This window comes from Heteronotia binoei, chromosome 14 (assembly GCF_032191835.1).
Source record: "Heteronotia binoei isolate CCM8104 ecotype False Entrance Well chromosome 14, APGP_CSIRO_Hbin_v1, whole genome shotgun sequence".
Taxonomy (NCBI): Eukaryota; Metazoa; Chordata; class Lepidosauria; order Squamata; family Gekkonidae; genus Heteronotia; species Heteronotia binoei.
This window is the reverse complement of record NC_083236.1, coordinates 15,140,137-15,168,107: the sequence shown is the minus strand read 5'-3', so window position 1 is coordinate 15,168,107 and position 27,971 is coordinate 15,140,137. Positions and strand designations below refer to the sequence as shown.

The 27,971-nt window shown below is 45.5% G+C and overlaps 1 protein-coding gene across 1 annotated transcript in view; it reads right to left on the bottom strand.

The window, feature by feature from the left end:
- ZMAT2 (zinc finger matrin-type 2) overlaps nucleotides 1-26,981 on the bottom strand; it is a 33,401-nt gene extending 6,420 nt beyond the window's left edge. The window contains exons 1-4 of the mRNA XM_060254463.1: nucleotides 26,833-26,981; nucleotides 9,109-9,202; nucleotides 8,741-8,864; nucleotides 6,595-6,668 (exon numbers count right to left, since the gene is read on the bottom strand). Of these exons, the coding sequence (XP_060110446.1) occupies nucleotides 6,595-6,668; nucleotides 8,741-8,864; nucleotides 9,109-9,202; nucleotides 26,833-26,850 (310 nt within the window). The 5' untranslated portion in view covers nucleotides 26,851-26,981. The remainder of the gene's footprint in view (nucleotides 1-6,594; nucleotides 6,669-8,740; nucleotides 8,865-9,108; nucleotides 9,203-26,832) is intronic.
- Nucleotides 26,982-27,971: the final 990 nt, after the last annotated feature.

The following is a 27,971-nucleotide window of genomic DNA, read 5'->3' as shown; positions in this document are numbered from 1 at the left end:
TGCTGTCTCTTTTGGAATACTGTGTGCAATTCTGGTCACCGCACCTCAGAAAGGGTATTATAGCATTGGAAAAAGTGCAGAAAAGGGCAACTAGAATGATTAAAGGGTGGGAACGCTTTCCCTATGAAGAAAGGTTAAAACGCTTGGGGCTCCTTAGCTTGGAGAAACGATAGGGTGACATGATAGAGGTTTACAAGATTATGCATGGGATGGAGAAGGTAGAGAAAGAAGTACTTTTCTCCCTTTCTCACAAAACAAGAACTCGTGGGCATTCAATGAAATTGCTGAGCAGTCGGGTTAGAATGGATAAAAGGAGGTACTTCTTCACCCAAAGGGTGATTAACATGTAGAATTCACTGCCACAGGAAGTGGTGGCGGCTACAAGCACAGCCAGCTTCAAGAGGGGGTTAGATAAAAATATGGAGCAGAGGTCCATCAGTGGCTATTAGCCACAGTGTGTATATATATGTGTGTGTATACACACACACATATATATATTGGCCACTGGGTGACACAGGGTGTTGGACTGGATGGGCCATTGGCCTGATCCAACATGGCTTCTCTTATGTTCTTATGAGATGGTGACAAAATGGTTCAATTTTTTTTCTTCCCTGAATGGATTCAGAAAGTTGCCAGTGGTGACTAAATGAGAAACTCACATATGTAGAAGACCATCTTGTCCTGACATCAATCTTTGTGTCAAGCTTTCTCCTCTCAGCAGTCCCCCTCTCTTCCACTGCCCTGGCCCACTGGATCTTTCTCTGCCCAGTCATGGGCATTTTTAGCGGTAGTGCAATCCCAATAACACAGCCTTCCAAAAGACTGCTGGGGCCTCTCAGCCTGCTGGTTTTAAGGAAGTCCTGTGCTGATACAGGGCATATGTGAACGGCTGATCTGTTTTTTATGACTGGCTCCTCAAGTGGGGCTGGAAATTGTTTTCAAGCTGCCATCTGACTTGGCTTGTTCTGAATGAGTTCTGCGCTGTATCTGCTTTTGGACACCAGTGCATTTTGATTGCTTGCAGCCCTCTTTGCTAGGTGGGAAAGTGGGGTGTGCATGTTTTAATAGATATATTTTTTTTCAGAAAGCTCTCTTAAGATTAAGTGATGAAAGCATTACAAACCGCTTGGTTGGAAATCACAGAAATTTTGGCTCCGGTATGCAACCTGAACAAGAGCCAATGTAGATGACTCAGACACCGTACAGAAATCTTAACTACAGCAATCCATTCTACTTCCCAACAATGCCTCTGTTTTGTCTTGACCGTTGGTTAGATCACCATGGCTAGGTGCCAAGATGTCTACAAAATGTTTGCTTAACACCTAGACATGGGAGCTAACCTAAAGTCAATTCAAACAAGACAGAGGCAGTGTTGCCAGTTCAATGTGCTCAAGAGATGAGGTTCAACCTGTTCTGGATGGGGTTGTCCTCCCCCAGTTTGGAGGCTGTGCTCAATCTTCCTCAGGAGGCCATGGTTCAAAACACCTCTGTCCAGCTGAGGCTACTGCGCCACCTTCAGCCCCCACCCTTGGACAGAGAAGGTGTCATCAGGGTTATCCATGCTGCAGTAACATTCAAGGTGGTTAGTGCAACCACTTGTGTGTAGGATTGCCTCTGAGGACAACCAGAAACTTCATCAGCTTCACAACACAGCAAACAGATTACGCAATGGCAATGGCTGGCTGGAACACATTTTGCCTGTTCTACAGAACTCTCTACTGGTTACCAATCTGTTTCCAGGCACAATTCAAGGAACTGACTTTGACCAATTAAGCCCTCTTTGGTTAAGATTTAGGATCAGGATACACCTATTCCCTTGTAGATTTCTCTTATTTTCTCTGTGACACTTTTCATTTCACCTATGGCACTGCTGGTGAGTATAAATGGGCAGTCTTTGCAGTGGAGGACGGTAAGCAGTGGGGTGCAGCAGGGCTCGGTACTGGGTCCCATGCTCTTTAACTTGTTCATAAATGATTTAGAGTTGGGAGTGAGCAGTGAAGTGGCCAAGTTTGCGGATGACACTAAATTGTTCAGGGTGGTGAGAACCAGAGAGGATTGTGAGGAACTCCAAAGGGATCTATTGAGGCTGGGTGAGTGGGCGTCAACGTGGCAGATGCGGTTCAATGTGGCCAAGTGCAAAGTAATGCACATTGGGGCCAAGAATCCCACCTACAAATACAAGTTGATGGGGTGTGAACTGGCAGAGACTGACCAAGAGAGAGATCTTGGGGTCATGGTAGATAACTCACTGAAAATGTCAAGACAGTGTGCGTTTGCAATAAAAAAAGGCCAACACCATGCTGGGAATTAATAGGAAGGGAACTGAAAACAAATCAGCCAGTAGCATAATGTCCCTGTATAAATCGATGGTGCTGTCTCATTTGGAGTACTTTGTGCAGTTCTGCTTGCCGCACCTCAAAAAGGATATTATAGCATTGGAGAAAGTCCAGAAAAGGGCAACTAGAATGATTAAAGGGCTGGAACACTTTCCCTATGAAGAAAGGCTGAAACGCTCGGGGCTCTTTAGCTTGGAGAAACGTCGACTGCGGGGTGACATGATAGAGGTTTACAAGATAATGCATGGGATGGAGAAAGTAGAGAAAGAAGTACTTTTCTCCCTTTCTCACAATACAAGAACTCGTGGGCATTTGATGAAATTTCTGAGCAGACAGGTTAAAAGGAGAGAAGGAAGTACTTCTTCACCCAAAGGGTGATTAACATGTGGAATTCACTGCCACAGGAGGTGGTGGCGGCTACAAGCATAGCAAGCTTCAAGAGGGGGTTAGATAAAAATATGGAGCAGAGGTCCATCAGTGGCTATTAGCCACAGTGTGTATATGTGTGTGTGTGTGTGTGTGTATGCATTGTTTCTTTCACAGCATTTCAATGCAACCAATGCTAAAACAGGTGTGAATTTTTAATAGTGATAATTCTATCAAATGAAGCTGCCTTATAATGAATTAGACCATTGGTCCATCAAGGTCAGCACTGTCTACTCAAACTGGCAACAGCTCTCTAGGGTCTCATGCAGAGGTCCTTCATATCACATCACCTTCGGCTTGGTACTTTTAACTGGGAAAGTCAGGGATTGAACCTGGGACCTTCTGCATGCCTAACAGACACTCCACCACTGGGCCACAGCCCCTCCCCTAAAGAGCCCCTTCCCCTATCAAATTTCATGAGTGCTGCTGAGTGTGGAATGGGAAGAACCCGTGTCAGAAACTGGGTTTTTTTTAATCAAAACTCTGTGTTCATGAACATCCCCTTAATTTAATTTTCAGATTTATATTTTAGATTTATATCCCGCCCTATCTCAGGGTGGCTTGGGACCTAAAGGGCCTCAAAAAAATTGTCCATCCTTAAAAATTTCAGAGACTCTGCTCCAGGGGTCTTCACTTTCAGGTGAAGTAGAGAACAACACAGGGACATTTGGCTGGTGTCTACTTTGACAGCACTCAGGTGCCAAGTGAAGACAATTTTATTCTCCTGAGCCTTTAATGGTGTGGATATATTTTGCTGCTGTGTATTCAACTTTTACCCCCTTTTGATACTTAATTCTGCAGGTATATTGTGGTTTTATTATCTTTACCTCATGACCAATTAATTTCCCAGTTAACTTGGGAGCCTAGGCTAAAAGGCAGAATGGAAATTCTACAATAAGCAAAATTAAATAGTTGATTGGATGAATGTTCAGCAGTACGTTTCAACATCTTAGAAAAAGCTCCAAATGGTATTCATACCTCAGAAGCTTTCATCCAGGATGCAGTTTTGCAAATACTACTAGACGCATGCACACATTAATAAAGCAAATATTGTATATCCATCAGAGTTCTGTTTGGGGGGGAAAAACAATAGTAGGTCTGTGCTGCTTCCCTGTGGGCAACAGCTGTTACTTGGCAACAGAGAAGAGGTGGATATTATTGCTTATGAATAGGGGAGACTACAATGAACTGCCACTGTGTCGTGTCTGCTTCCAAACGCACCACATGGAGTCTACCTCCGTCGTGGCAAACGGTTGGCAGGGAGCACCCAGCATGAGGAGAAGCCGGCTGTCTCCGCAGCACCACCAGGGGGGGATCTTACGGCGACCAGGTAGCTTTGGATTGCTACAGAGGGTGCTCGCTCCAGATGGAGAAGCAGAGGCTCAGCCTCCCCGCGGTGCAATTTAAAGCGCTGCCATCTGCTGGGTTTCCATGTGCAACCACCCCACGATCAAAGAAGTCACTAAGTGAGGGGAGGGGGGGGGGAAGAAGGAGGAATCGATCAGGGACTAACAGCAGCATCTCCAATTCTATCTTTTTTAGTGACAGCTGTCAAGCTTTTAGAATTCTTCAAGGATCAAGTGACGCAGATGAAAAATATGTAAACCGCCGTGGCTTCCAAATGTCAAGTAATGATCTATTCCCCCCAAGGAAAGAGCCTTGTTTTAAGCACGTTCGATTAGTGGCCTTTATGGTGCATGGAAGAGCCAACAGGAGACACCCCCCTTCCTCTTTTAGCAAAGGCTCGATGCAGGTTACATAAAAGCCAATTAATTACCACTGCCTGTTCCGCAGGGTCGCTGAGCCCAAGAGAAGCAGCAGAAGGGAAGGCATTCCTATGCTCATTGGATGCAGAGAAAAAGCAACAGAGGCTGGGGAGGAGGGAGTGGAACAGAGCAGCCATCAAACCCTTAGTAAACAGCTGCAGGACCACTTTATAGGGTGGGAGAGAAATAAGGTGGAACCAGCTCAGTGGCAGAGCGCAGGTTTCCCGTGGTGGAGACCCCGCGTCCGATCCCTTCCCGCTTCTGATAAGGAATCTGAAGCAACAGAGCTGGAAAGACCACTCTGTCTGAAATCCTGGAAAGCCTCTGCCAAACCAAGTCCACAACACCAGTCTAGCCGTATCGAGAGCATGGTTTGGTGAAAGGCATGTTCACGGAGGACCTACGGAACTAGCTCAACTAGGGCCAGGGCTTTTTCCGTCCTGGCCTCAACCTGGTGGAATCAGCTCCCTATTGAGATCCAGGCCCTACCTGGCTGGGGAGGGACGGTGGCTCAGTGGTAGAGCATCTGCTTGGGAAGCAGAAGGTCCCAGGTTCAATCCCTGGCATCTCCAAAAAAGGGTGCAGGCAAATAGGTGTGGAAAACCACAGCTTGAGACCCTGGAGAGCCGCTGCCAGTCTGAGAATACTGACTTTGATGGACCAAAGGTCTGATTTAGTATAAGGCAGCTTCATATGTTCTTCATATTAGCTTTCCGTAGGGCCTGTAAAACGGAGCTGTTCCACCAGGCTTTTAGCTGAGGCTGCGGACGTCTATTCTTGATCCGGTTGGCCTCCCCAGCCAGCACTGTCATCTGCACTAGGAAATGAAATAAAAACTGCCGTGATGTGAGATGGCTAGGCTGGGCAATATGTGATGACATGGTCATCTGAGTGCTGTTGAGTCGTCTGCTTACAGAACGTTTTTATTGTATTTTATTGTTTGATCATATGATGTGCTCCGCCCTGAGCCCTGCAGGGAATGGGCGGAACAGAAATATACTAAAATAAATAATAAAAGGCATGTTCCCTGAGGACCTATGGAACCAGCTCCCATAGATTCCTACAGGAGGTCTCGAAGAGCAGCTCTCTGCACAGCGCACTGCAGCACTGGAACCTTGAAACGAAGGCAACATGACTTGCTCACCAGGTCCTAGACTGGAGGGGAAACGAGGACAGCAGCTTTCACGTCAAATGGAGTTGGTGAAAAGTGCTCCTGCCTGAAGGTCAAGCAGCAGCAACAGATCCAGGAGGACCCTAGGGCTGAATGATGAAGAACTGGTCTCCATATCGAGTGACACCTCCCACCACCCCCTTCACCTCAAGCCTTTTTTCCAATTCGACTGTAGTGCTGGCTTGTCTGCATTCAGTGCCAAACCATGAAGAGGTCATGGGGCCAAGGAGAGATGGGATTTGAAGAAGAAGAAGAAGAAGATGAAGAAGATATTGGATTTATATCCCGCCCTCCACTCCGAAGAGTCTCAGAGCGGCTCACAATCTCCTTTCCCTTCCTCCCCAACAACAGACACCCTGTGAGGTGGGTGGGGCTGGAGAGGGCTCTCCCAGCAGCTGTCCTTTCAAGGACAACCTCTGCCAGAGCTATGGCTGACCCGAGGCCATGCTAGCAGGTGCAAGCGGAGGAGTGGGGAATCAAACCCGGTTCTCCCAGATAAGAGTCCGCACACTTAACCGCTACACCAAACTGGCTCTCTAACATTTGGGTGTTAGGAGAGCAGCAGTGGCAAATTATTCCAGCCCTTTGCATCACCTCTTTTAGATTCAAATCCACAATGAACAGGACAATGGAGTCTGTTTAGAGCAGTCCCAGAGAAATGAGGGCCATCTTTTCATCTTTTGGGACACTCCAATTAGGAATGAGCAGAATTAGAGAGAAGAGTCACAGCTGAACACCTAGTGAGTCCCAGAGGGCCTAAGGCTGCTGAAGATCAACACTAAACAGCTTCTTCTGCAGATTAAAACCACCAGGATTTTGCACACCTATACTCAGACTGGGAAGAAGACAGACAAAACTGGGAAGAAGGGGGGGGAGAGGGAGCTTGTTTCCTTACGTTTTTTGCCATTGATATGATCCAAGAAGTTGATAGAATCTTTCACTACACAGTCACAGACATTACAATAATACCTGGAACAAAAAACAAAGATCAGTTGTCAAATAAGAAATAAGGTTAATTCTACAAAAAGTTCCCAGTTTAAGGGGAGGCAGACAACAACGTAAGGTTTTTTCCTTCCCCATTCTGTATTTCCTTGTCCTGTTTCTTAAAATTCTAATAAAATATATATATTTATTAGAATTTTATTAGGAAAAAAACCCCCCAAAAACCAAAATGAGGTTCTAGTTGACGCTACCGAATTTTCAGAAACGTGTCAAACGTGTGGTTTCTCTGTCAGCGTTCAAAGCTGTGATCCATTGAAATACTCCTCTCAGTCTGGGGCATGACAGCTATCTTTTTTCTGAGCATCTCCAAGTCTCCGCTCCTTACTGTGCATGCACACAGTCCTCAATTCGATTTAACGGAGCACTTGATCAGCCCCTCCCCTCTTGGTGTTTATCTTGGTGAGGTGAGGTTAGGTGAGGTGAAGGGGATGTAAAACACTCATCTCTTTCAAACTATTCTTTTTTTTAAAAAAAAACCTTCTTTGGGGTCTGGTGAGGACATGACAGGATTCCGTTTTTTAAAACTCCACCTTCTATTCCTTGGTGCTTCTTGAGGGAGGGTGGGGGGTCCTGCATGTTGGAAGCCAGGCGCCCTACATCTGGCATGCACCCTTCATGTTCCCTCTGCCTCGTTTTCTCTTCCATACAGTGGAAGCGATTGTGCCTGACACCTCCAGGTATTGCGAGGACAAGGAAGGAGAGAATAGCCTGGATTTCAGAAAATGCGGTGGGGACACTTCCTCCCTGTCTTGTGTAAGATTCATTTCCCCCATTTGCAAAATGGTTTTCGATCATCTGGGTCACGGCTAGAGTCCGCCTCCTGGGACATAACACCAGAGGGAGTCCAAGGGGGTTGGGCAGACAAGTGGAAGGAATACACAGATGAATCCAGCAGGGAATGACACTTTGAAATATCCCCACATTTGGGGCCATAGTACAAGGCTGGAAGCTCCTCCCTTACCACTCTACAGAGTCTTACACTACTGTAAACCTGCTAAAGAAGCTGGAGACCACGCACGTTCCCTTTGGGATGGCCAGCTCTGGAAATAAAAGTAGACTGATCAAAGCCACACAAGTAATTCAGTTTGCAAAAATATATTATAAGGGTTCTGTACAACACATAATAAACAATACAATAATGATAGAGGCCGGCGGTGCTGGGGCCTTCTAAAATAATAGAAACTCCAAGGGGCCAAAAAACCCCGTCCCCAAATGAATAGATATAAGTCCAAACTTGGAAACAGTCCAACTGAAATTCACAAGGTGGGCGCTCCTGAGGAGTGTCGCTTCAACAGAGCTGCTTTCTTAAAAAGACATCTCTCTAGATTTTGATGACATTTCGATTCTTTCTTCAGTTTAATGGCACAATTATTTAGGAGCCCTGTTCTACATTCTCTAATCACAGCACTAAGCTTCTCATTTCAATGTGAACATGGGGCTCTGATGAAAAATTACCTACCCTGTGAATTTCAGTTGGACTATTTCCAAGTTTAGATGGTCATTTGGGGACAGGATTTTTTGGCCCCGTGGGGTTTCTGTTACTTTAAAAGGCCCTAGCACTGTTGGCCTCTATCATTATTGTATTGTTTATTAGGTGTTGTACACAATCCTTATAATATATTTTTGCAAACTGAAAGACGGTGTATTACTTGGTGGCTTTGATCAGTCTACTAATTGCACCAAGTGCCCTTCAAGCAGCAGACTGGAAATAAAAGTGTCCGCTAATTGGGCAGAGCCTAAAGTGTGCAGGTTGAAAAATAAACGAAAGATATAAACAGCTAAATGGGGAAAATATCGATTTTGCTCCTTATTCCTCCAGTAGCTGGCCCATGCAAAGTAGTGTTTTTCTGGTTGCCCAAATCTGGAGAATCAGGTTGGGAAAGATGAACAGTTCAATGTTCATGAAGACCTTGATGAGTATTCCCCTTTAGAGGTGCTACTGTCATTAATGGGCTACACAGACCCAAGCCCCAGGGAAGATACACTGCCCTACTGAAACACTCAGGAAACAGTGAGTGTTAGAATGTCAGGTGACTCACCCGCCCATCTCAGACTGAGGAGTTGTTTTGGTGATAACAATGGTTTTCCCCAGTTTGGATTCCAGGTCCACCTTGTAGTCTCGGTGCCGAAGAAGCTCTCGCTTGACAGGCTGTACTGGCTTGCCTTAAAAACAAATCAAGGTGGTCATAAAATGAGGATTTAAAACAATATCGGGAAAGGGATGAGCTTATTGCAAATTAGTTCTCAAAGAAGAAAGATCCAAGGAAAATATGGTCCACTTTGACTCTCTGCCTTTTTCTCCACTGAATTTCCCTTTTCCCCCCACTGAATTTCCCCAACCTACAAACTGGCCTGGAGATTCTTAATGGAACCAGTGACACATTCCCATCATCTATATATTACTAACCATCTTTCTTCTCTCTCTCTTCCGTGAGCCGTTTCTCCGCAAGCTTTTCATATTCATCTTTGTCCCACTTCCTGCGGAAGTCCAGGTTTTTAGTCTGTGACAGGGAAAGAAAGCAACAATTCAGTGTTCAGTTCACAAAGTGCTCTAACCTCGGCAAGGTCTGCAGGTACTGAATTTGTAGGGCCTCAGGACACGTAAGATGTTCGCTTTCACTTACAGGACATCCCCTCTCATCCACGACCCTCACTTGGCCCAGTTACTCTCTTTTTCAGCCTAACCTACCTCGCTGTGAGGATAAAATTTAGGAGGACAGACTCATATACAGTGCCCCAAGCTCTGTGGAGGAAGGATCAGATAAAAAATATAATTAAAGGAATAAAACAGGGCGTGAACTTCAGCTGTATGAAACCAGCAAAAAGAGGACTTTAAAATTCAGCACAAAAGTAGTTGCCTCATAAATACTCCGATAAAATCCTCCTGTCCCTGTTGTGTTTAAGGAACTTTCTTCTCAAAACACAGCTCGTGACCACAGCCCAAACCAATTGAAATAAGTGCTCATCAGCAAGTAGCTACGAGATAACCATTAAGTTGCCATTCCTCAGTCAATGCTAACTGCAACCCAAGCAGGGTGACAAGATTCTGACAAGCACAGAGGCACCTGAGAAGAGACAAGGCCCGGGAAGGGACAGGCAACCAGAGCATAAGGAATGTCTGACCACCAAGCAAATAGGCAGCAGGTTCAGGACAGACAGAAGAAAGCCCTCTCCCCACCAAGCAAAATAAAATTTTGGCATTTGCTGCCACAGGCTGCAGGCATGGCCACTGGCTTCGAAAAGAGAGTAACAAATTCACAAAGAGCCGGCCTATCGATGGCTGTTAGGTGTGCAAGTTAGATGGAACCTTTCAAGCTCAACAGTGACAGATCAGCTAGTGGATGACTAATGGTGGGGGGGGGGGGACTGCTCCTTCATGACCTGCTGGTGGGGGGGGGGGTGGAATGCTCAGAAGCTGGAAAGTCACTGCTGTTGAAAAGATGAGGGTGGACTAGACCAACCCTTGTCCTGATGCAGAAGGGCTCCTCTTCTTTTGGGCAGATCAGAAACAGGCCAGATGAACCCATACATAAGAACATAAGAGAAGCCATGTTAGATCAGGCCAATGGCCCATCCAGTCCAACATTCTGTGTCACATAAGAACGTAAGAGAAGCCATGTTGGATCAGGCCAATGGCCCATCCAGTCCAACATTCTGTGTCACACAGCAGCCATATATACATATATATACACATATATATACATATACATATATATACACATATATATACATATACATATATATACATATATATATATATACACACACACATATACATATACATATACACACACTGTTGCTAATAGCCATTGATGGACCTCTGCTCCATATTTCTATCTAACCCCCTCTTGAAGGTGGCTAGGCTCGTGGCCGCCACCACCTCCTGTGGCAGTGAATTCCACATGTTAATCACACTTTGGGTGAAGAAGTACTTCCTTTTATCCATTTAAACTGACTGCTCAGCAGTTTCATTGAATGCCCACGAGTTCTTGTATTGTGAGAAAGGGAGAAAAGTACTTATTTCTCTACTTTCTCCATCCCATGCATTATCTTGTACAAAAGGAGGGGCCAGAGCATGCCTTAACATCTCCAGAGGAGGTCCTATGAAGAAGCAGGGGAATCGGTCTCTGTTCCTCTCCAAAGATCAGAGACTGGCTTCCCTGATCTACAGGACACAGCAGGTGTGGAGCATCCAAACTCCAACAGGTCATGTTAGAAGATGCAACTGGAGTCCAGGTGAAAAGCAGCCTGTTTGCCTCTGGCCAAACTCCTGGCCCGTGCCTTTGTGCTTACTCTTAATGGAAGCTTTCAGAGTCTGACATTACAGAGAACACAAATTAAATATCTAGATAAATCTGAGCATGGGCACTAATCCTGTGACGGGGGATCTTATTCAGCAACACTCAAAGGAAAATTCTCGGACGTCTGTACAGAAAGCAATCTTTTCCTCCAAAGCCTGGACTGTAATTATTGCCTGCCTTTTTAAACCTCGTTACAGCAACGGTTGTGAGAGTCAACACAGTGCAGTGGTAGGGTTGCCAAGTCCAATTCAAGAAATATCTGGGGACTTTGAGGGTGGAACCAGGAGACTTTGGGGGTGGAGCCAGGAGACATTGGGGGTGGAGCCAGGAGCAAGGGTGTGACAAGAATAATTGAACTCCAAGGGAGTTCTGGCCATCACACTTAAAGGGACAGCACACCTTTTTAAATGCCTTCCTTCCATAGGAAATAATGAAGGATAGGGGCACCTTCTTTTGGGGCTCATAGGACTGGACCCCTTGGTCCAATCATTTTGAAACTTGGGGGGGGGGGTATTTTGGGGAGAGGCACTAGATGCTATACTGAAAATTTGGTGCCTCTATCTCAAAAAACAGCCCCCCCAGAGCTCCCGATACCTCCAGATCAATTCCCCATTATACCCTATGAGAATCAATCTCCACATAGGGAACAATGAAGTGCCCAGGAGCCATTTCCACCCCACCCCCCCACCCCAATTTCTGGTGACTCTGAAGCGAGGCACTGGCGTCTCTACTCACAAGTTGCTGCCAACTTCTTCGAAGTCACACAGACACCCCATCCCAAGAGGAAGTCTTTCCAAACGGAGACTGAAGCCTCCGGAGGTGGAAAGTCACACGGTGGCTGTGAGGGAGGGGCTTCCCCCCGCCGGCTGGCTGACTGGGGGCGGGAAGGAGCCTGGGGAAGCAGGAGAACCCCCGCTGGGAGCTGGGGATTGGCAAGCCTATGCAGTGGTCAGAGTGTGGAACTAGGCTCTGGGAGACCCAGGTCTGAATTTCCACTTTGCTATGGAAGCCTGCTGAGTGACCTTGGGGCCAGTCACCCATTCTCAGGCAGTCACACAAATGGAAGAGACTGATGGAAGCTGCTTTGGGTCCCCACTGGGGTGTAAAGCAGGGTATAAAAGAAGTCAATAGTTTTTTTTTAAAAGCACGATCACACCACCATGGAAACAGAGGAAAACCTCTTTAGCATACATAATGCTCTGCTAATTTACAAAAGTCCTTCGGCCAGCGAGCTGATCAGGCACAGATGTCCTCTGGAGGCCTAAAAGCCAGAGTCTCTCTGTCGGCTAGCCTTCCAGCCAGCCAAGGCCAGCAAAAAGCAAGGACATGAAAGCACGGGCTCTTAGCAACAGCCTTCTAGCTCTGAAAGACCCTTTCTCCAGAGACCTGACAAAATCTAAGCTCGGTCTTTGATTGTGGCTGGTGATAATACAGGGTATTTTAGTTGTAGCTGTTAACTCTTCACAAAAAACCAGAGCTTTAACATTTCTTCTGGTTTTTTTATTTAGCTTTTTAAAAATACCTATTTCGTATCTGCTTCAAATTACTGCGGTTTGCCCAGAGCATCTGGGAGAGAAGTCGGCTTCAAATTTAAATTATGTTAAGTTTCACATTTTAAAATTGTTACTAAGCCAGAGCCCAAGGGACAGGGAGAATGAGAAATCTAAAATAAAATTAGTCAAGCATTTCTACACAAGTATTTTAATTTTAGTGCTTCTTTTCTTGTTATTTTTTTCCACCCCCTTCTAGGATACAAGTCCTGGATTTCGGTGAGTGCCTGAGGACCCCTCTCTCCAGTGGCTTCCTTGGTCAGCCCAGCAAGACAGAAAAGCTGGTCCAGGATTAACTCTTTTCTGTCCAGATGGTGTCAGTCATACCAATGGGGAAGGAATGTCTAAATTTAGAAGAACGATAGAAGGGATAGAAGGCCCTTGAGTGCACACAACAGGCAGTTATAATGACAGTGGCCTCTCTTTTAGCTATATAGCTAAAATGAGCTACTCGTGAAAGACTGAAGAACCTTCTTTCACTCACAGATCCAGTCAATCTCAAACTATTCACTTGAGCTTTATAAAACAGAAAACATCTCTTTAAAAAACTGAATTCACAGGATACTTCTTTCAGTTCACCTTCCAAGGGGTTCTCTACTAAATCAACTACAGTTGTCACAAACACCAGATATAGTAGTTCCATTTTGGAGGCTTGGATTTCAGGGACCTGAACTGGATGGAAAAGTGGCACAGAATTTTTTTTAAATAAATAAAGTGTAGGATGACAAGAGCCCCGTGGCACAAAGTGGTAAAGCTGCAGTACTGCAGCCCTAAGCTCTGAGTTCTTTTCCACCTTTCTTGCTGAGACTCAAGGCAGACCAAACAGTATAAATCAACACAACCAACAGGATGGGACATCCAGTAAACCAGTGAAATGGGATTAGGACTGCAGAAACCTCAGCCAGTGATACTGACTGGAGCAGAAACATTAGAGAACCCAATAAAGCTTCCAAACGCAACATACACTGCATTGACTTACAGCAGTCGTGGAGGTGCAACTTGGAAGCCATTCAAATGGCACTTAAACAAATATGGTGGTCTGCAAAGAAGACCCAGTCAGAAAGAGAAACTCTTAGAGAAAGGGAGTTTAAGAACTAATGCTGTAAAATCAGAACTTTCTTTGTAGAAAAAGCCCAGCAGGAACTCATTTGCATATTAGGTCACACCCCTGATGCCAAGCCAGTCAGAACTGCATTCCTGCTATATATAAAAAAGCCCTGTCTAAAATAAATGCCCTGCCCCGTGGCACAGAGGGGTAAGGCTGCAGTGCTGCAGTCCAAACTCTCTGCTCACAACCTGAGTTTGACTCCAGCAGAATCTGGGTTCAGGTAGCTGGCTCAAGGTTGACTCAGCCTTCCATCCTTCTGAGGTTGGTAAAATGAGTACCCAGCTTGCTGGGGGAAAAGTGTAGATGACTGGGGAAGGCAATGGCAAACCACCCCGTAAAAAAATCTGCCGTGAACACATCGTGATACGACGTCACCCCAGAGTCGGAAACGACTGGCGCTTGCACAGGGGATCAGCTTTTACTAAAATAAATGCCGCTTTGTACTTTGACCACCGAGAGCATATTCCAAATGGGGAGGGAGGGAGAGAATGTCTTTGCACAGAAGAGGATGGCAGGAGGGCCTGACTATGAACAGGATTCTGGAAGTCAAAGCGGGTGCAGACAAGTCTGCCACTTAGCCTTTCTGAGCTTTGTCTCTGTCTTGGTTAACCATCTCTAGCATTGCGAAATGTGGCTGTCACCAAGCAACTGAAGAGCAGGCAGACAACTGACAAAAAGAAATATTCCTTAATGGCTGGCTTTCTCTCTCTCTCTCTCTCTCTCTCTCTCTCTCTCGCTTTTGGAAGGTGACAACCCTTCAGGGCATGGGAGGGGCAAGGAGAAACTAGACTACTGCTGTTTGAACTGGGAAACAAAAGTACAGGGAGCTAGCTGGACTGGAAGCAGAGTGTCTCAGGTATAGGTGTGTTCTGAGTGGCCCCTCTGCTGCACTGGAAAACCGAGGCACATCTCTGGTTTCTTCATCCCTTTCTCTGAGCCAATTTCTGTCTGCTCAGCTCTCATTACATACTGGTAATTAAAACAGATATTACAAAAGCAACCTAGACTCCAGTGTACTTTCTTATCTCAAAGAAGTCAAACAATAATAATCACATGGCAGTAGGTGTAGTATAGCCAGGAGATCTGAAGACTGCCTGGTAGCCTGAAGCCCAAGCTCTTTTTGTGACAAGCTAGGTTTATTTTGGAGGCTGACAGAACTGTGACTGACCCAAGGTCACCCAGATGGCTTCATGTGGAGGAGTAGGGAATCCAACCGATTCTCCAGATTAGTATCCACCCCTCTTAACCACTATACCAAACTGGCTCTCAAAGCCAAACTTTGCAGCAATGTTCCTGGAGGATGTGGCGAGTGCTTATCTTGCTTTAAAAGAAATGGCATGGCATGCTCACTCTAAAAATAGAGATATCCCCATTGCTGCCCCGAGGTTCTCCCCAAACTTCTTGTTTTGTACACAGAGAAAAGGAGAGAAATTTCAAGACTGAGCTCAAGCTTAAAAAAGTGCCGGTGAAAAATCACAACGATTTGGAAAGCACAGAAAAGGCCCATTAATTTTGCTTTTTTCCATAATGTGCCCCAGAATTCAGGACAAGGATCTGTTCCCAAATAGAAAACTTCCCCTCTGGGTATCTCCTGTCCAGACTAAAGACTGCTGTGGCACTTAGGAGAAACTAGGCAGCATATCATAAACCTCTGAGAGACAATCAGGTGAGCTGTGGCAGAGACAGGTCTCTGAATTTGCCCCTTTGGTGTTATGTTAGCAACTCCATTTCCAGGAAGGCTGTGGCTTAAGAAACTGCACACCATTTCAAAGCGCCTTTTAAAAATTATGATAAATACACAAGTGCTTCACCAACTTTATACACATTGTTCAAATAGCTCTACTTTATTTTGTCCGACCCCAACAAGAATCTCTTCATTGGCCCTAATTTTGATTAGTCAGATGTATCTTTAGTATTGAATTAGAATCTATAACCTCGGGGAAGTCTATATTGGAGGGAGGGGGGATTGAAAAGTCATATGGGTTAGTATTGAAGCAACGAAGGGAAATTAAGTTCCGTAACCATATGCTATCAATAAATTGGTTAAAACAATAAAGAATCTCTTCATTGGCCCCAACCAATGTTCCCTCTAAGCTGCATAGTCTTGTGAGCAAAAATTTTACTTTGTGAGCTACTCGTATTAAAGTTGTGAACTGCTGCATAAATTGTTGTGCTCTGGGGCCATTGTCCTGAGCTAAGACAAAATGTGCGAGCTGGAGGCTAAAAATCTGTGAGCATGCTCACGCTAACGTAGTTTAGAGGGAACACTAGCCCCAACCTCCTTGCAACAAAAAAGTTCTGTACACACATATCTACCCACCCCCACAACACAAGAAAACTGCCAGCCATTTTGCCCCTAACACACAAATCCTCAAACATCAGCAGACCTTTTCTGGGACCAGCTGAAGACACAAAAATCCTGTACATGGCAAAGTTGTGTTTTTTAAAAAGAATAAGTAGCAAGTAACTCTCTGCCTAAGTTATTCTTTCATTTTACTTGGGAATGACAAGATGGGTTCAAATACATGTTTTTAAAATCTTGTGTTTAGAAAGCAAGAAAAGGAAGGAAGGAAGGAAGTCTGTGAACAGTTTTTTTCTCTCCCTCTCTAATTATGTCTTTGGGGGAAAAAACAGAAAAGGCTTCCACAGTCTCTCCTGCCATCTTATCCCTTATTTAGCCAAATGAATGATTATCATCCAAAAAAACAAACAAACAATGAAAGCCTCATTTCAGAATCAAAGCTCCCCCGGCTTCCCCCCCCCCCTTTCATGTTCTTAAAAATAGAATGATTGCAAACAACTACAGCCAGGATTTTCTTTTCAAGAGCCCCAGAGAGAGAGAGAGAGACTGAACCTTTGATTCCTTTATTCCTTGGGCCTGTTAAGCGGTTTAAACATGTCACTACTAAGATTATTTGCCTCTTCTTCAGGTAAAAGAAGAAAGGACATTTACAAGGCAGAAATTAATTCACGGAGGGGAGGAGGGAGAATTTCAGGGAGGGGTATTTTTCCAGATTCGCCCAGTGAAGCAACACCATCGCAAATCAAAGTTGGCTGGTGCCTGGAGAGAAGGCAATTTACAGGCTGCTTCACTTTTCTCCTCAATAATAAAAAGAAGCCATCGCCTTTTGAAGATCTTTTAGCCGTGTCCCTAGGCCAGGCAGAAAGAAATGAATCAAAACTTCTGATCTTGCTGTAATAAGGCCTGGCTTGTGATTCCAAAGAAACTTTTCCAGAGTGATCAAAGGAGGGGCTTGCTGGAAGCTCCGACATCTTTTAACAAGTGCTTAGCAGCTACGCAGGCTCCCTCCCCAAGAGATGACATAAGCCAAAGAGGGGGGAAAGGACCTCAGGCCGAAGTAAGGAAGGAAATGTGTGGCTTCGTCAAGTCACAAGCCGAAGCTGCAAGCTGAAAGAAACTCCAAATGCCAGCCCTTCGTTCTTATCAAGAGCACAAGCGCATCTATCCAAATGGAAACCACTTTTGGGTTGTGAGATGCCGGATGAACAAGAGCAAGACCAAGATTAAAGCAAACTACACAAAAGACATCATCAGTCTGAGCGTTCAGTGGCCGGGGGGTGGGGGTGGGGGGGAGTGGAAGAGGCCACCATCGTCGGAGGGCTGTTCTGCCAAAGCTCAGTCAGCTATTTTCTGCAGAAGTAATTAAAAAAGGATCAAATCGAACGATGTGACGGCTAGAGGCCCAGGATACAGCCCAGCCTGTGGAAGGAAGAACAGGGTTAACCCTGAGGGTGCTTCTGCCCTCACACGCTATCCGCAGCACCTCTGCGGGGGCAGAACTGCCAGGTTCTTTGTTCACATCCTCCACTGCAAAGCGAAACTCAAAGCCATCACCACTAGCCACCGTGCCAATCTCTCCCCTGCTGCTGCAGAAGACCAATCCCAAGGTTTGCTTTGCCTCCTTCCTGGACAAGTTTGCCTCTAGACAGTTTGTGCAGCTGAGCTTCCCCCCACCCACCCCCAAGCCTCTCAGCTGGGCCTTGCTTCAAGGTGCGTGGCACAAAAGGAACCGTGCAACAGAAATAGCTTTTTCTCAGTATATTTCACTTTAGGGGAGGGACGGTGGCTCAGTGGTAGAGCATCTGCTTGGTAACCAGAAGGCCCCAGGTTCAATCCCTGGCCTCTCCAACTAAAAGGGGTCCAGGCAAACAGGTGTGAAAAACCTCTGCTTGAGACCCTGCCAGTCTGAGTAGACAATACTGACTTTGATGGACCGAGGGTCTGATTCAGTATAAGGCAGCTTCATATGTCCATATAAGGGGAAAATCTACTTGGTGGCATTTCTTCCCTCTTACAGGCCCAGAAGGCAGCTCAACAAATTAACCTGGCAGAGCTAGCCTCTGGCATGCAGGCATCCAGCTTTCAAAGCTTCTGTCCATTACCTTCCTGCAATCAATGCCCAGCCTATAACCAGGAAACTGGCAAGTTAATTCAAATGTGAAATTCAGCACCCTCCTGGGCCTCACTCACCTCTTACAGTCACTCAATCACAGTGCTGGGATGGCAGAAGCCACGTGCTGCAGAATTCTCCTTCACACTGTTTATTTCTTTTAAAAATATATATCCCACTTTTATCCCCGGTGGGGGGACCCAAAGCAGGCTACGTCATTGTCATTCGCCTCTCCTGCATTTTATCTCAACAACTTTCTGAGGTCAGTGATGCTTGGAGAGCGACTGGCTCAAGGTCACCCAGGGGACTTCAGCGGCAGAAAGGGGATTCAAACCGGGGTCTCTCGGACCCTAGTCCAATGCTAACATGTTCTTTGAAGGACCCTGTATCGTATGGGAATTAACCAGGGGAAATCCCCCCATTTCCCTGCCAGGAGCATTCCACCAGCTTCATTCCCACACAGGAAGCTACTGTTCAAGGCACCCCTTTGTCTCCTCAGCTCCTTTGCCCACCTCTGCCCTTCCCTGCAACAGCTCAGACACTAGTTCTGGCACCCATTTAGGTGAAGATTTTGCCCTGACCCCAAACAGCCCCCTTTCTCTTCTCTTTCCCATGATGCACCTATTATCCATGCTGGTCCCTGCCGCTCAATCGGTTTTCCTGCCTGGTCAGCACTCCCCCGCCACCAATGTTCAATGAGGCCCTTCTCCACAGCAGGCAGCCCTTCTCTCTCACCCCGGGGTTAAAATGCTCCCTTCCTTTAGGCCTTTCCCCCTCCCACCTAAGCTTCCCTCCCAGTCCTCCCTCTCTCTGTCCCTTGTCCCTAAGGCGTCCTATTTCTGGGTATGTCCTTCCACTCGGATTGCCAGGCTTCACTTGCTCGATTTTGCTCAAAGAGCTTTTCCTGACCGGAGGCCCAAAATAGCATTTTTTTCTCAGTCAAACCGACCTTTCACCACTGACAGAAGACGGACTGCCATGAATGTACTGAGGCCAACAACTCTATTGCCACAGCAGACAGAGTGTGTTGTGAATGCTCAGCACCAAAAGCAGCCTGGGCCAGAGGCTTCAAGCCCCTTCCCCTCTGCTAATGCTACCAAATCCCTCCCTCCATTACCAGGTAATTCTTCAACTGCGTCCTGTTGGTCCAGAAAGCCTCCTTTGCAACAGACTGGATTTTGGCCTGGGGCTGGGAAAAAGTTGAGCTTCTCTGTCAGAAAAGATTTTGCTCAGTCCATTTTCCCCATTATACCTTTTATAAGGATTACAAAGGCCAAGGACACAAACACGGGCTTGCTGTTTGGTGTTACTTAGGTACGAGAGAGTCGGCTCATTATAATGCAATTAAAATGAGTGCCACTGGGTCTATCCACTCAACTTCATTCAAAGACAGAGGAAATACAATTTGCATCTGTGGAAAAACATTTCAAACAAATGGAGAGCCCTGAAAACTGTGGGAAGTGGAAGGGAGGGGGCTCGCCATTCTGCCTTTTGTGATTGCTTTCTGCCCTGTGCAAAGGGGCCTACCACGGGCAAGGAATGGGGGTGGAAGGGAAGTTCAGAGTATAACGACCCGCCCCAACGTCTGCACACAAAGGTGCTCAAACTGGGACCAACACACCAATTCTCATGCAGATTAAATGCACATGTACCAACTCATATTCACACAAACTGTTTGTGGAGGAACAGTGGCTCAATGGTAGAGCATCTGCTTGGTAAGCAGAAGGTCCCAGGTTCAACCCCTGGCATCTCCAACTAAAAAGGCTCCAAGCAGATAGGTGTGAAAAACCTCAGCTTGAGACCCTGGAGAGCCGCTGCCAGTCTGAGTAGACAATACTGACTTTGATGGACCGAGGGTCTGATTCAGTAGAAGGCAGCTTCATATGTTCACCTTCTTAATGGCCACCATTCTAGCGGACACACTCTCTACACACTGCCGACGCCCACTTCAGTCAGCATCAGGGGCATTCTCAGTATGCTGGCATCAAGCCCCATGGCAAGCGAGAATCTGTGTGCATGGGGGAACTTGCCATAGGGAAGCCATTTTGGGCTTTGATAGAAGCGACAAAAGAGAGGAGGGGGACGTCTGCATCCAAGCTGGACCCCACCCAGGCCCTTGGCAGTTGCCGCTGATACCAACCTGGTCAGCTAGAATCGCACAGGATTGGGAGGGGACTGGTTGGGATAGTTGAAGGTGAGAGCTCTCTCAGCTCCTCCCAACTATGACCCATTGGATACCATTCCTGCCCCCAGGGTCTCACTCCATCGCTAGTGGCTGGGGGCTTCAGGAAAGTGTCCATGTGTTAATTATTGGCAGTGTCATTGCAAAGGGATCTGTCAGGAATTTACAGGTGTCCCCACCCGATATGCAGTTAATCAAGAACTCCAGTACAGGCCCTGGGGCACCAGGCTTTTCATGAGTATGAAAAAACATTTCAGAGCTAAGCACCAAAAAATCAGATCACCCATAAGAACGTAACAGAAGCCTCGATGGATCAGGCCAATGGCCCATCCATTCCAACATTGTGTCACAGTGGCCAAAACACAGGTGCCATCAGGAGTCCACCAGCAGGCCAGAACTCCAGAAGCCCTCCCGCTGTTGTCCCATCCCCATTTCAGTACAATCAGACAGCCCAGAAGGGACCACAGATGAGTTCAGTCCAAAAATCATAGGCTTGGGACCTTCAAAGTGCTTTCCAGTTCTTCTGCCATACACACATTAACATCCAAGTCTTCAGATGGATTCAAGCATCACATATGAGTGACTGAGTGGAGAATGTAAAGTTGCCTGGTGGGGCTGGCCGTCACCGTTACACGCTTCTGTGACTGGCTGGGAGCATTCTTGAGCCCTGCCAGCCACACAAGACAAGAAAGATTTCAAGCCAACTCCTTCCCTTTCGGCTGCAGGCACACTTCCAAGAATCACACCCTGGAAAGAGGACCACCAATTGCTGCAGGCTGCCAAGCCCACTCAGAGGCTTCTATACTTCATCAGGTGCCAGTAGGTTAAATTAAAAACAGCAAAATTAAAAAGGAGCCTTGCAACTCCATAAAAGCTGACATATTTTACAAGAAGCTTTCAGAGGCTACAGAAGACTTTATTAGATGCATGAAGTCAAACATCAGTCTACAGGCAGGCAAAAATGTAAATAGCGGGGTTAAAAGCTATGAAGTGTCTGTGACATTTCTATGCAAAATTCAAAAGCATACAAAGATAGACAGAGTAACTGCTCAGTATACATTCTTGCATACCTTTGAATTTGCACAGAAAGACCACATTACCATGGAAATACACTTCTTACATTTCATAGCATTTCAACAGCACTGCTGACAATATCCCTTAAAGAGAAAAGGTGTGTATTTTTTATACATCTGAGGGCTGAGGTTTCAGTTTGTATTCAACGGAGTGGGCGCTAACCCAGAAAAGCTTATGTTCTCTAAATCTGCTTATCCGCAAGATGCCACACAACACCTTTTTGTTCACCCTTCATCACAAGTGCTCAACCTGAATCTTACAAAAATATTCCCCTCTATTCTGAAGGCTTCTGCATAATTAAGCAATCAAGTGCTTGATTCAAACTTGGGGAGGGGCTTGTATTACTTCTAACCAGGAAAGCCCAGCCTGAAACGTTCGATTTGATTCCCAAAGAGATGCATTTATCAAACTGGAAACTGGTTATGTGAGCCTGCATCTTTGCAACACACTGTACCTAACTCTTTTCAACTAAACTTGCACACACTTGAAGAGGTAAGCCTCAAATTAATGTACATAAAATAACAATGTGAACAGTCTTGTACTGACCTGGATAGCCCATGCAAGTCTGACCTAGTCAGATCTTAGAAGCTAAGCAAGTACCTGGATGGAAGACCTCCAGGGAATACCAGAGCTGTGACACAGAAGCAGGCAATAGCAAGCCACCACTTTGAATGTCCAAGTCCCACTAGGAGTTGCCGAAGGTCAACCATAACTCCCAGGTTGTCCTTCAAAGGGCAACTGCTGTGAGAGTCCTCTCAGCCCCACCCACCTCACAGGGTGTCTGTTGTGGGGGAGGAAGATAAAGGAGATTGTGAGTTGCTCTGAGACTCTGAGATTGGGAGTGCAGGGTGGGATATAAATCCAATATCTTCTTCAATAGAAGAAGGGCAAGGACAGCAATGTGAAAATTTCTCATAATATCCAACAAAGAAATAGCAATAAAGTAAGAGTGTTCCTCTCTTTGCAAAGGAAAAAAACTGGAAAAAAAACCCACAACGGAAAAAAGACAGTGTGCTGGAATGCTTCACGCTGGACTGCGGTTTAAACTATGTTCTTCACACTCAGAGAAGACATGGAGGCACTTGGGTGATGGGAACCCTGGAGAGAGGGGTTTTTGCAACTCTACACACATAGGCAGCATAAGAGAGGGAACAAATACTGCACACTTATAAGCACTCACTTTCAGAACAAAAGTTCTGTGGAAGACCTCTTCCATTGTCTCATGGTTTGCCCACTGTACTCAGAACCTAGACACAAGTTTCTGACTGAAATAACAAATCAATTGTATTTGGCCTCTGATATGGATAAGTTAATATTTCTATTATCAGATATTGACTCTACGGTTTCTTATAAGGTAGCACTTTTTGCTTTGGCTGCTAGCAAAATCAGAGCAAAGGCAGCATCCAGTAGACAGTAAAATGATGCCGTTAATTGGACTATTAGAGCCTGATTATGGAATCACGGGGTTGCTTACGTCACTAAGATTTTGAATAATCTAATATGTTAATCTTAGAGTCCTTGACTACTTTTAACTTGTAAGTTGATGTAACTGCAATGGCCAATGGTTTTACGCAATACATTTTTACTGTACTGAACACCAACCTAGAGCCTCCGCCTTCCAACTGAGAGGTACAGGAAAGCATGGGAGGTAAATTTCTTGCTTCACACTGTGACAGCTGCAACGGTTTACTTCACCTCTCCCAATAGCTTCTCTGTGCATTGTCTTAGTTAACACAATCCCCTTCATCAGCTGCTAAGAGTACATACAGGGCAGAATGGGGTGGGTCGGGAAACCCCTTGCAGTTATGCCCACAGCATACCACCATGCTAACATCCTGGTGTAACCATCACCCCCCCCCGCCCCCCCAAAAAAGCTGAACTTGAACACATGAAGATGTCTTATAATGAATCAGACCCTTGGTCCATCAAGGTCAGTATTGTCTACTAAGACTGGCAGCAGCTCTCCAAGATGTCAGGGAGAGGTTTTTCACATCGCCTACTGTCTCATCTTTTAAACTGGAGACTGAACCGGAGTCCTTTTTCAAGCCAAGCAGATGCTCTGCCACTGAGCCACGATCCCTCCCCTAAGGTGTAGGACAAAAAGCTCGACCACAGTCCCAAGCAGCTGACACTCTGCCCCCCTTGCGGTCTGAACTTTGCTACGATTGGCCAAACACTGATGGTGCCTATTGCTCTGCTGGACCAGGTCCCCACAGAGTAGCCCCAACAGAGAATGAAGACACAGTAGCAAAGCAGGGCCTTTGCAAAGGATGAGTGTAGAAACCGAGCCCACAGGTGCATCCCACTATGTGGGAGCGTCCAAGAGGAGAGTTTCAGAACTCACTATCTGCTACTATTACAGAATACTGCTCATTACTACCCTTGAGACTGCTTGGAGTTTTTACAGGCAGCCCTCCACCAGGAGCAAAGGCCTCAGCTGCTGAGCACAGCCAATGATTTACTGAGCTATGACACAACAAAACAGCTGCAGTGGCCACTGTGCATAAAGCAACCCCATTGTTATAGCCTGGCTCCTGCCCTAGGCTGTTGAAACAGATGACTGGAAAACCACATCCAGAAATGTCATATAAACAGTTATTTTTTACTGTCAGAACAAAAATTTAACGCAGAACACTTTCATTTTGCTTATTAAATATAAGACAAAATGCTAAATCAAATCATATACTGCTTAGCAAATTGCATAACTTTCCAGAAAGATTTCTGGAACATTTCCAAATTCTAATTTTTCTGGAAAACTCACATCATTGTAGGATATCGGTGCATACATTTGCACAAATGCAGCAAGAGAGTTTTTTACAATTGGCTGAGCTTTAAACTGTAAGATTCATAATTTTTTTGAGTAAATATGTGTTGTAGAAGTTATAGAGTTTCTGTGCCCCGATCCTGTGACGTCAGTGTGCATGTGAGACCCCCACACACCTGCACACAAACTCCAAAAACCAAAGTGATTTCTTCAGACATTTTCAAGTTGAAGACTTCTTAGAGAATATGAATCACTCACCAACAATGACATAAAACATTCAGGAAAAAATTGGAAATATGGGGGAGTACTGAAAAAAAGAATGAGTGAAACACCTTTAAAGGCAAAGTGTGCACACTGTAGACATATACAGCTCTTAAATCCAATATGCATTTCTATACCTACAAGGATACCCAATCTTGAAAGGAGAGCATATAGAACTTTTATGGTTTCTGCTGTCCTTTTGACCAGACCCTTCCTTTGTAGTTCACCTTTTTACCTCTCCCTCAAACCACTGTGATACAGATACCCATGGACTGGATAACAATTAGCTTATTATCCTAAAGTAGCATAGGGTTCATCAGCTTGCAGCTTTTTCTTAGATATTGGGTAAATCTGCAGTTTTACTTGGAGAAAACTAAGGCACTTCTAAGTTGTATAAATATGTCAAATATTGGAATTTGATATGCTAAGTTGCAAATGCTGCATTTTATACTTCAATTTTCTCCAAAATTTCCATTTTGGGGGGAAAAACTGATAAAAAAGGTTTTCCAAGCTTCAAAATTTCCAGGAATTTTACATCTCCTGAGGAGATCTGGACACCTTTTTTTCTTGGTGTCATCTCACCTAAATGCAGCAGCAAATCATCTTCACTGGAATCCACTAACCATCTCTATGCAAGCCATAACTCTTAAAAAAATTATTTCATGTTTATAAACTTAAGAACATTTTTCACACTTAAACACTTATAGTTACAGTAGTCTCACATTTCAGAGAATAATGCAGATATTTAAACCACAGAAAATAGAAGAGTCTAGGTTTTCAGTAGGCTGATTAAGCATCTCCATGTAATGTTGACATTAGTTATGCTCATTACAGGTATTAGACAGCAGCAGCCAATATCTGGTGCAAAAAATAGAGTGCCAGCTTCATCTCCATTCCCAAAAAGAACTGATCAGGATTGCCAATGACATTCACCAACTGTGACAAGTGCATGCAATTATTTTATGCAGAATTCAGTTTACCTAAAGTAATGGATTTCAGTGGCCTTAAATGACCCAGCTCTATATCAAGAGAGGATGTTGGACCTTTGGTTTATAACCATTTAACAATTTCAATTGCGTATTTCTTTAGTCTTAAAGAACCGAGGCACACAAAAAAATCTTTTCTGTAGCTACTGAAATAAGTTTTACCCAGAAAGGAGGTGGTATAAAGCATTACAGGATACTAATCTAAGATGAAACATGGCCAAGTTTGCCCTTCTGGCTGAACAGACATGAGATAGTGATTTTCAATTGGTAGATTATGAAACATAACAGGGTGAGGTGGGGGAGAAGGCTGCAGCAACTGATGAAAACCCTGGGTTAGCCTCTGTACACAGAATGGAAAACATTTATGAAATGCAGTCTGATGCTCAATAAAGTCATCATATATATGTAAAACATCTATAACTGGGGAGAAAGTCTTATACACTTGTTCAGAATTAACACATGGGATTTTCATTTGCATAAGGAGCATGGACTGAGGCTGGAGAGTGAGTCCCAAAAAGCACAATACGTTTAGAAGCAGAATCACTCTCCCCCCTCAAAAGCCACCCTTCAAGGAGTTTGGGAACCACTTGACTTCAGCTAGTTTATACACACTCCATTAACAATCTCAAAACAACTCATCACAACTTTGGCCTCATCTTTGAAGCATAAGTGAACCAAAATCAACAAAGTGAATGAATGTGAAGGGAGGTAGATAGCGCCAAGTGGTTCCATAGGCCAGAGCCCAATTAATTCCTTAGTGTCTCAAAATTGTCTTTCTTCACGGTCCTGACAAAGAAGGCTCTACGCCATAAAAACTAAACACGGTACGAGTCAAAACAAGATATGCACGGAAGCTCTGTACTAGTAGCTTTTTGAAAAATGAAATTCAGGGATCATCACTAAAGTGGAGCTTTCAAAGCCACAAACACAGAATCCATGGCACAGATGGCCTCAAGTCTCAGAGTGCCCACTTTGTAGTTCTTGCTGCAGCACACCCAAGGTTGCCAACTCTGGGCTGGGAAATTCCTGGCAATGTGGGGTGGAGTTAGGGGAGCTGAAAGTGCTCAATAAGGATATAGTGCCATAGGTTCCTCCCTCCAAGGCAGTAACTTTCCCAGGGAAACTCATCTTTTAAATCTGGAGATCAGTTGAAATGATGGGAGCTATCCAGACCCCACCTGGAGAATGGCAACCCTAAGCACACCTGCCGTCCAAAACACGGCTAGAAAGAAGGAGACGCTCTGAAGAAACTTTGTTTCAAAATGAAAACGCTAAGCATTGGTACTGCGGCCCTGGAGGCTCTTGCCCGCCCACTTCGGCAACCAAAAGAAGGCAGGATTTAGTTCTACCACCCTCAGGGAAGAGCGGGGAGCCCCTCATCGCTGCCAAGGAGGCCTGGGCGGCTCCACGGGCACCGCTTCCCACACGCAGCAAGGAAACATCACGAACCCTACCCTCGGCGCGCCTTCTAAATCCCCGAGCCCATCACCTACCCCACTGCCCGACGCCATCTTGCCTCAGAAGCGTCTCGGAAACCAGAGACCGTCGCGCACTCAAGGTACGTCATCAAGCGCGCCGGAAAAATCGGCCTATCTCTATGACAACCAAACCTCTCAAGCCCTCGGAGAACGCGTGCGTTTCCGGTGAGGAGTCGAAATTTCCGAAGGAATCGTGTCCGTTCTAGGCGCCGCCTCGTCTGCTTTGGAACCCGACTTATTCTCTGTGAGGCCCAGGCAAGACCGCTTTGGCGAGGCGGGCATGGGGGCGGCGGGTGGAGAAGAGGTGAAGCCAAAGCCCCTGGAAGAAAGCGCTTCCTTCAGATCCTGAGCGGACTACGAAGCCTGTAGGCGGCCGTTAAGCGGGCCGTAGCCTTTCACCCTTAGTTGCGTTAGTCTACAAAGCAGGAGTCAAGTTGCACCTTTAAGACCAACCAGGTTTCATTCAGAACGTAAGCGTTCTTGTGCTCTCTAAGCACACATCGTCAGACGAGGGGATCAGGTATTGTGGCTGGTATACAAGCAGTTTGTTGATTAAGTATCCAGACTGATCACATGGTAATCCAGTGCGGCTTGGCCATTTGGGCTGGGTAGCCACAAAAGGTAATAAGTCCTCTGCCAATTGGTGTTTCTGTAAATCTAGGTGAATCACAAAAGGACGTGTATTGCCTAGTTGTAGTCCACCTGATTTACTTATCAGCATCAATCTATCAGTAAATTAGGTGGACTACAACTAGGAAATACACGTCCTTTTGTGATTTACCTAGATTTGCAGAAACACCATTTGGCAGAGACTCTTATTACCTTTTACGGCAATCCAGACCAAATGGCCAAGCCACATTTTATGTGACCATGTGATCAGTTAGTTTGCCCTCTTAATCAACAAACTGCATGTATTCCCGCCACAATGCCTGATCCCCTCATCTGATGAAGTGTGCTTAGCACGCGAAAGCTTACGCTCTGGATAAAACTTGGTTGGTCTTAAAGGTGCAACTTAACTCCTGCTTTGTTCAACTACTTCAGACCAACAGGGCTGCCCACTTTGCTTTATTCTAGTTACTCACCTTAGTTATAGTTGCCCTTTGACCTATCTCGCAAGGTAATTGTAAGGGGACATACTAAAACGAATGACAAGA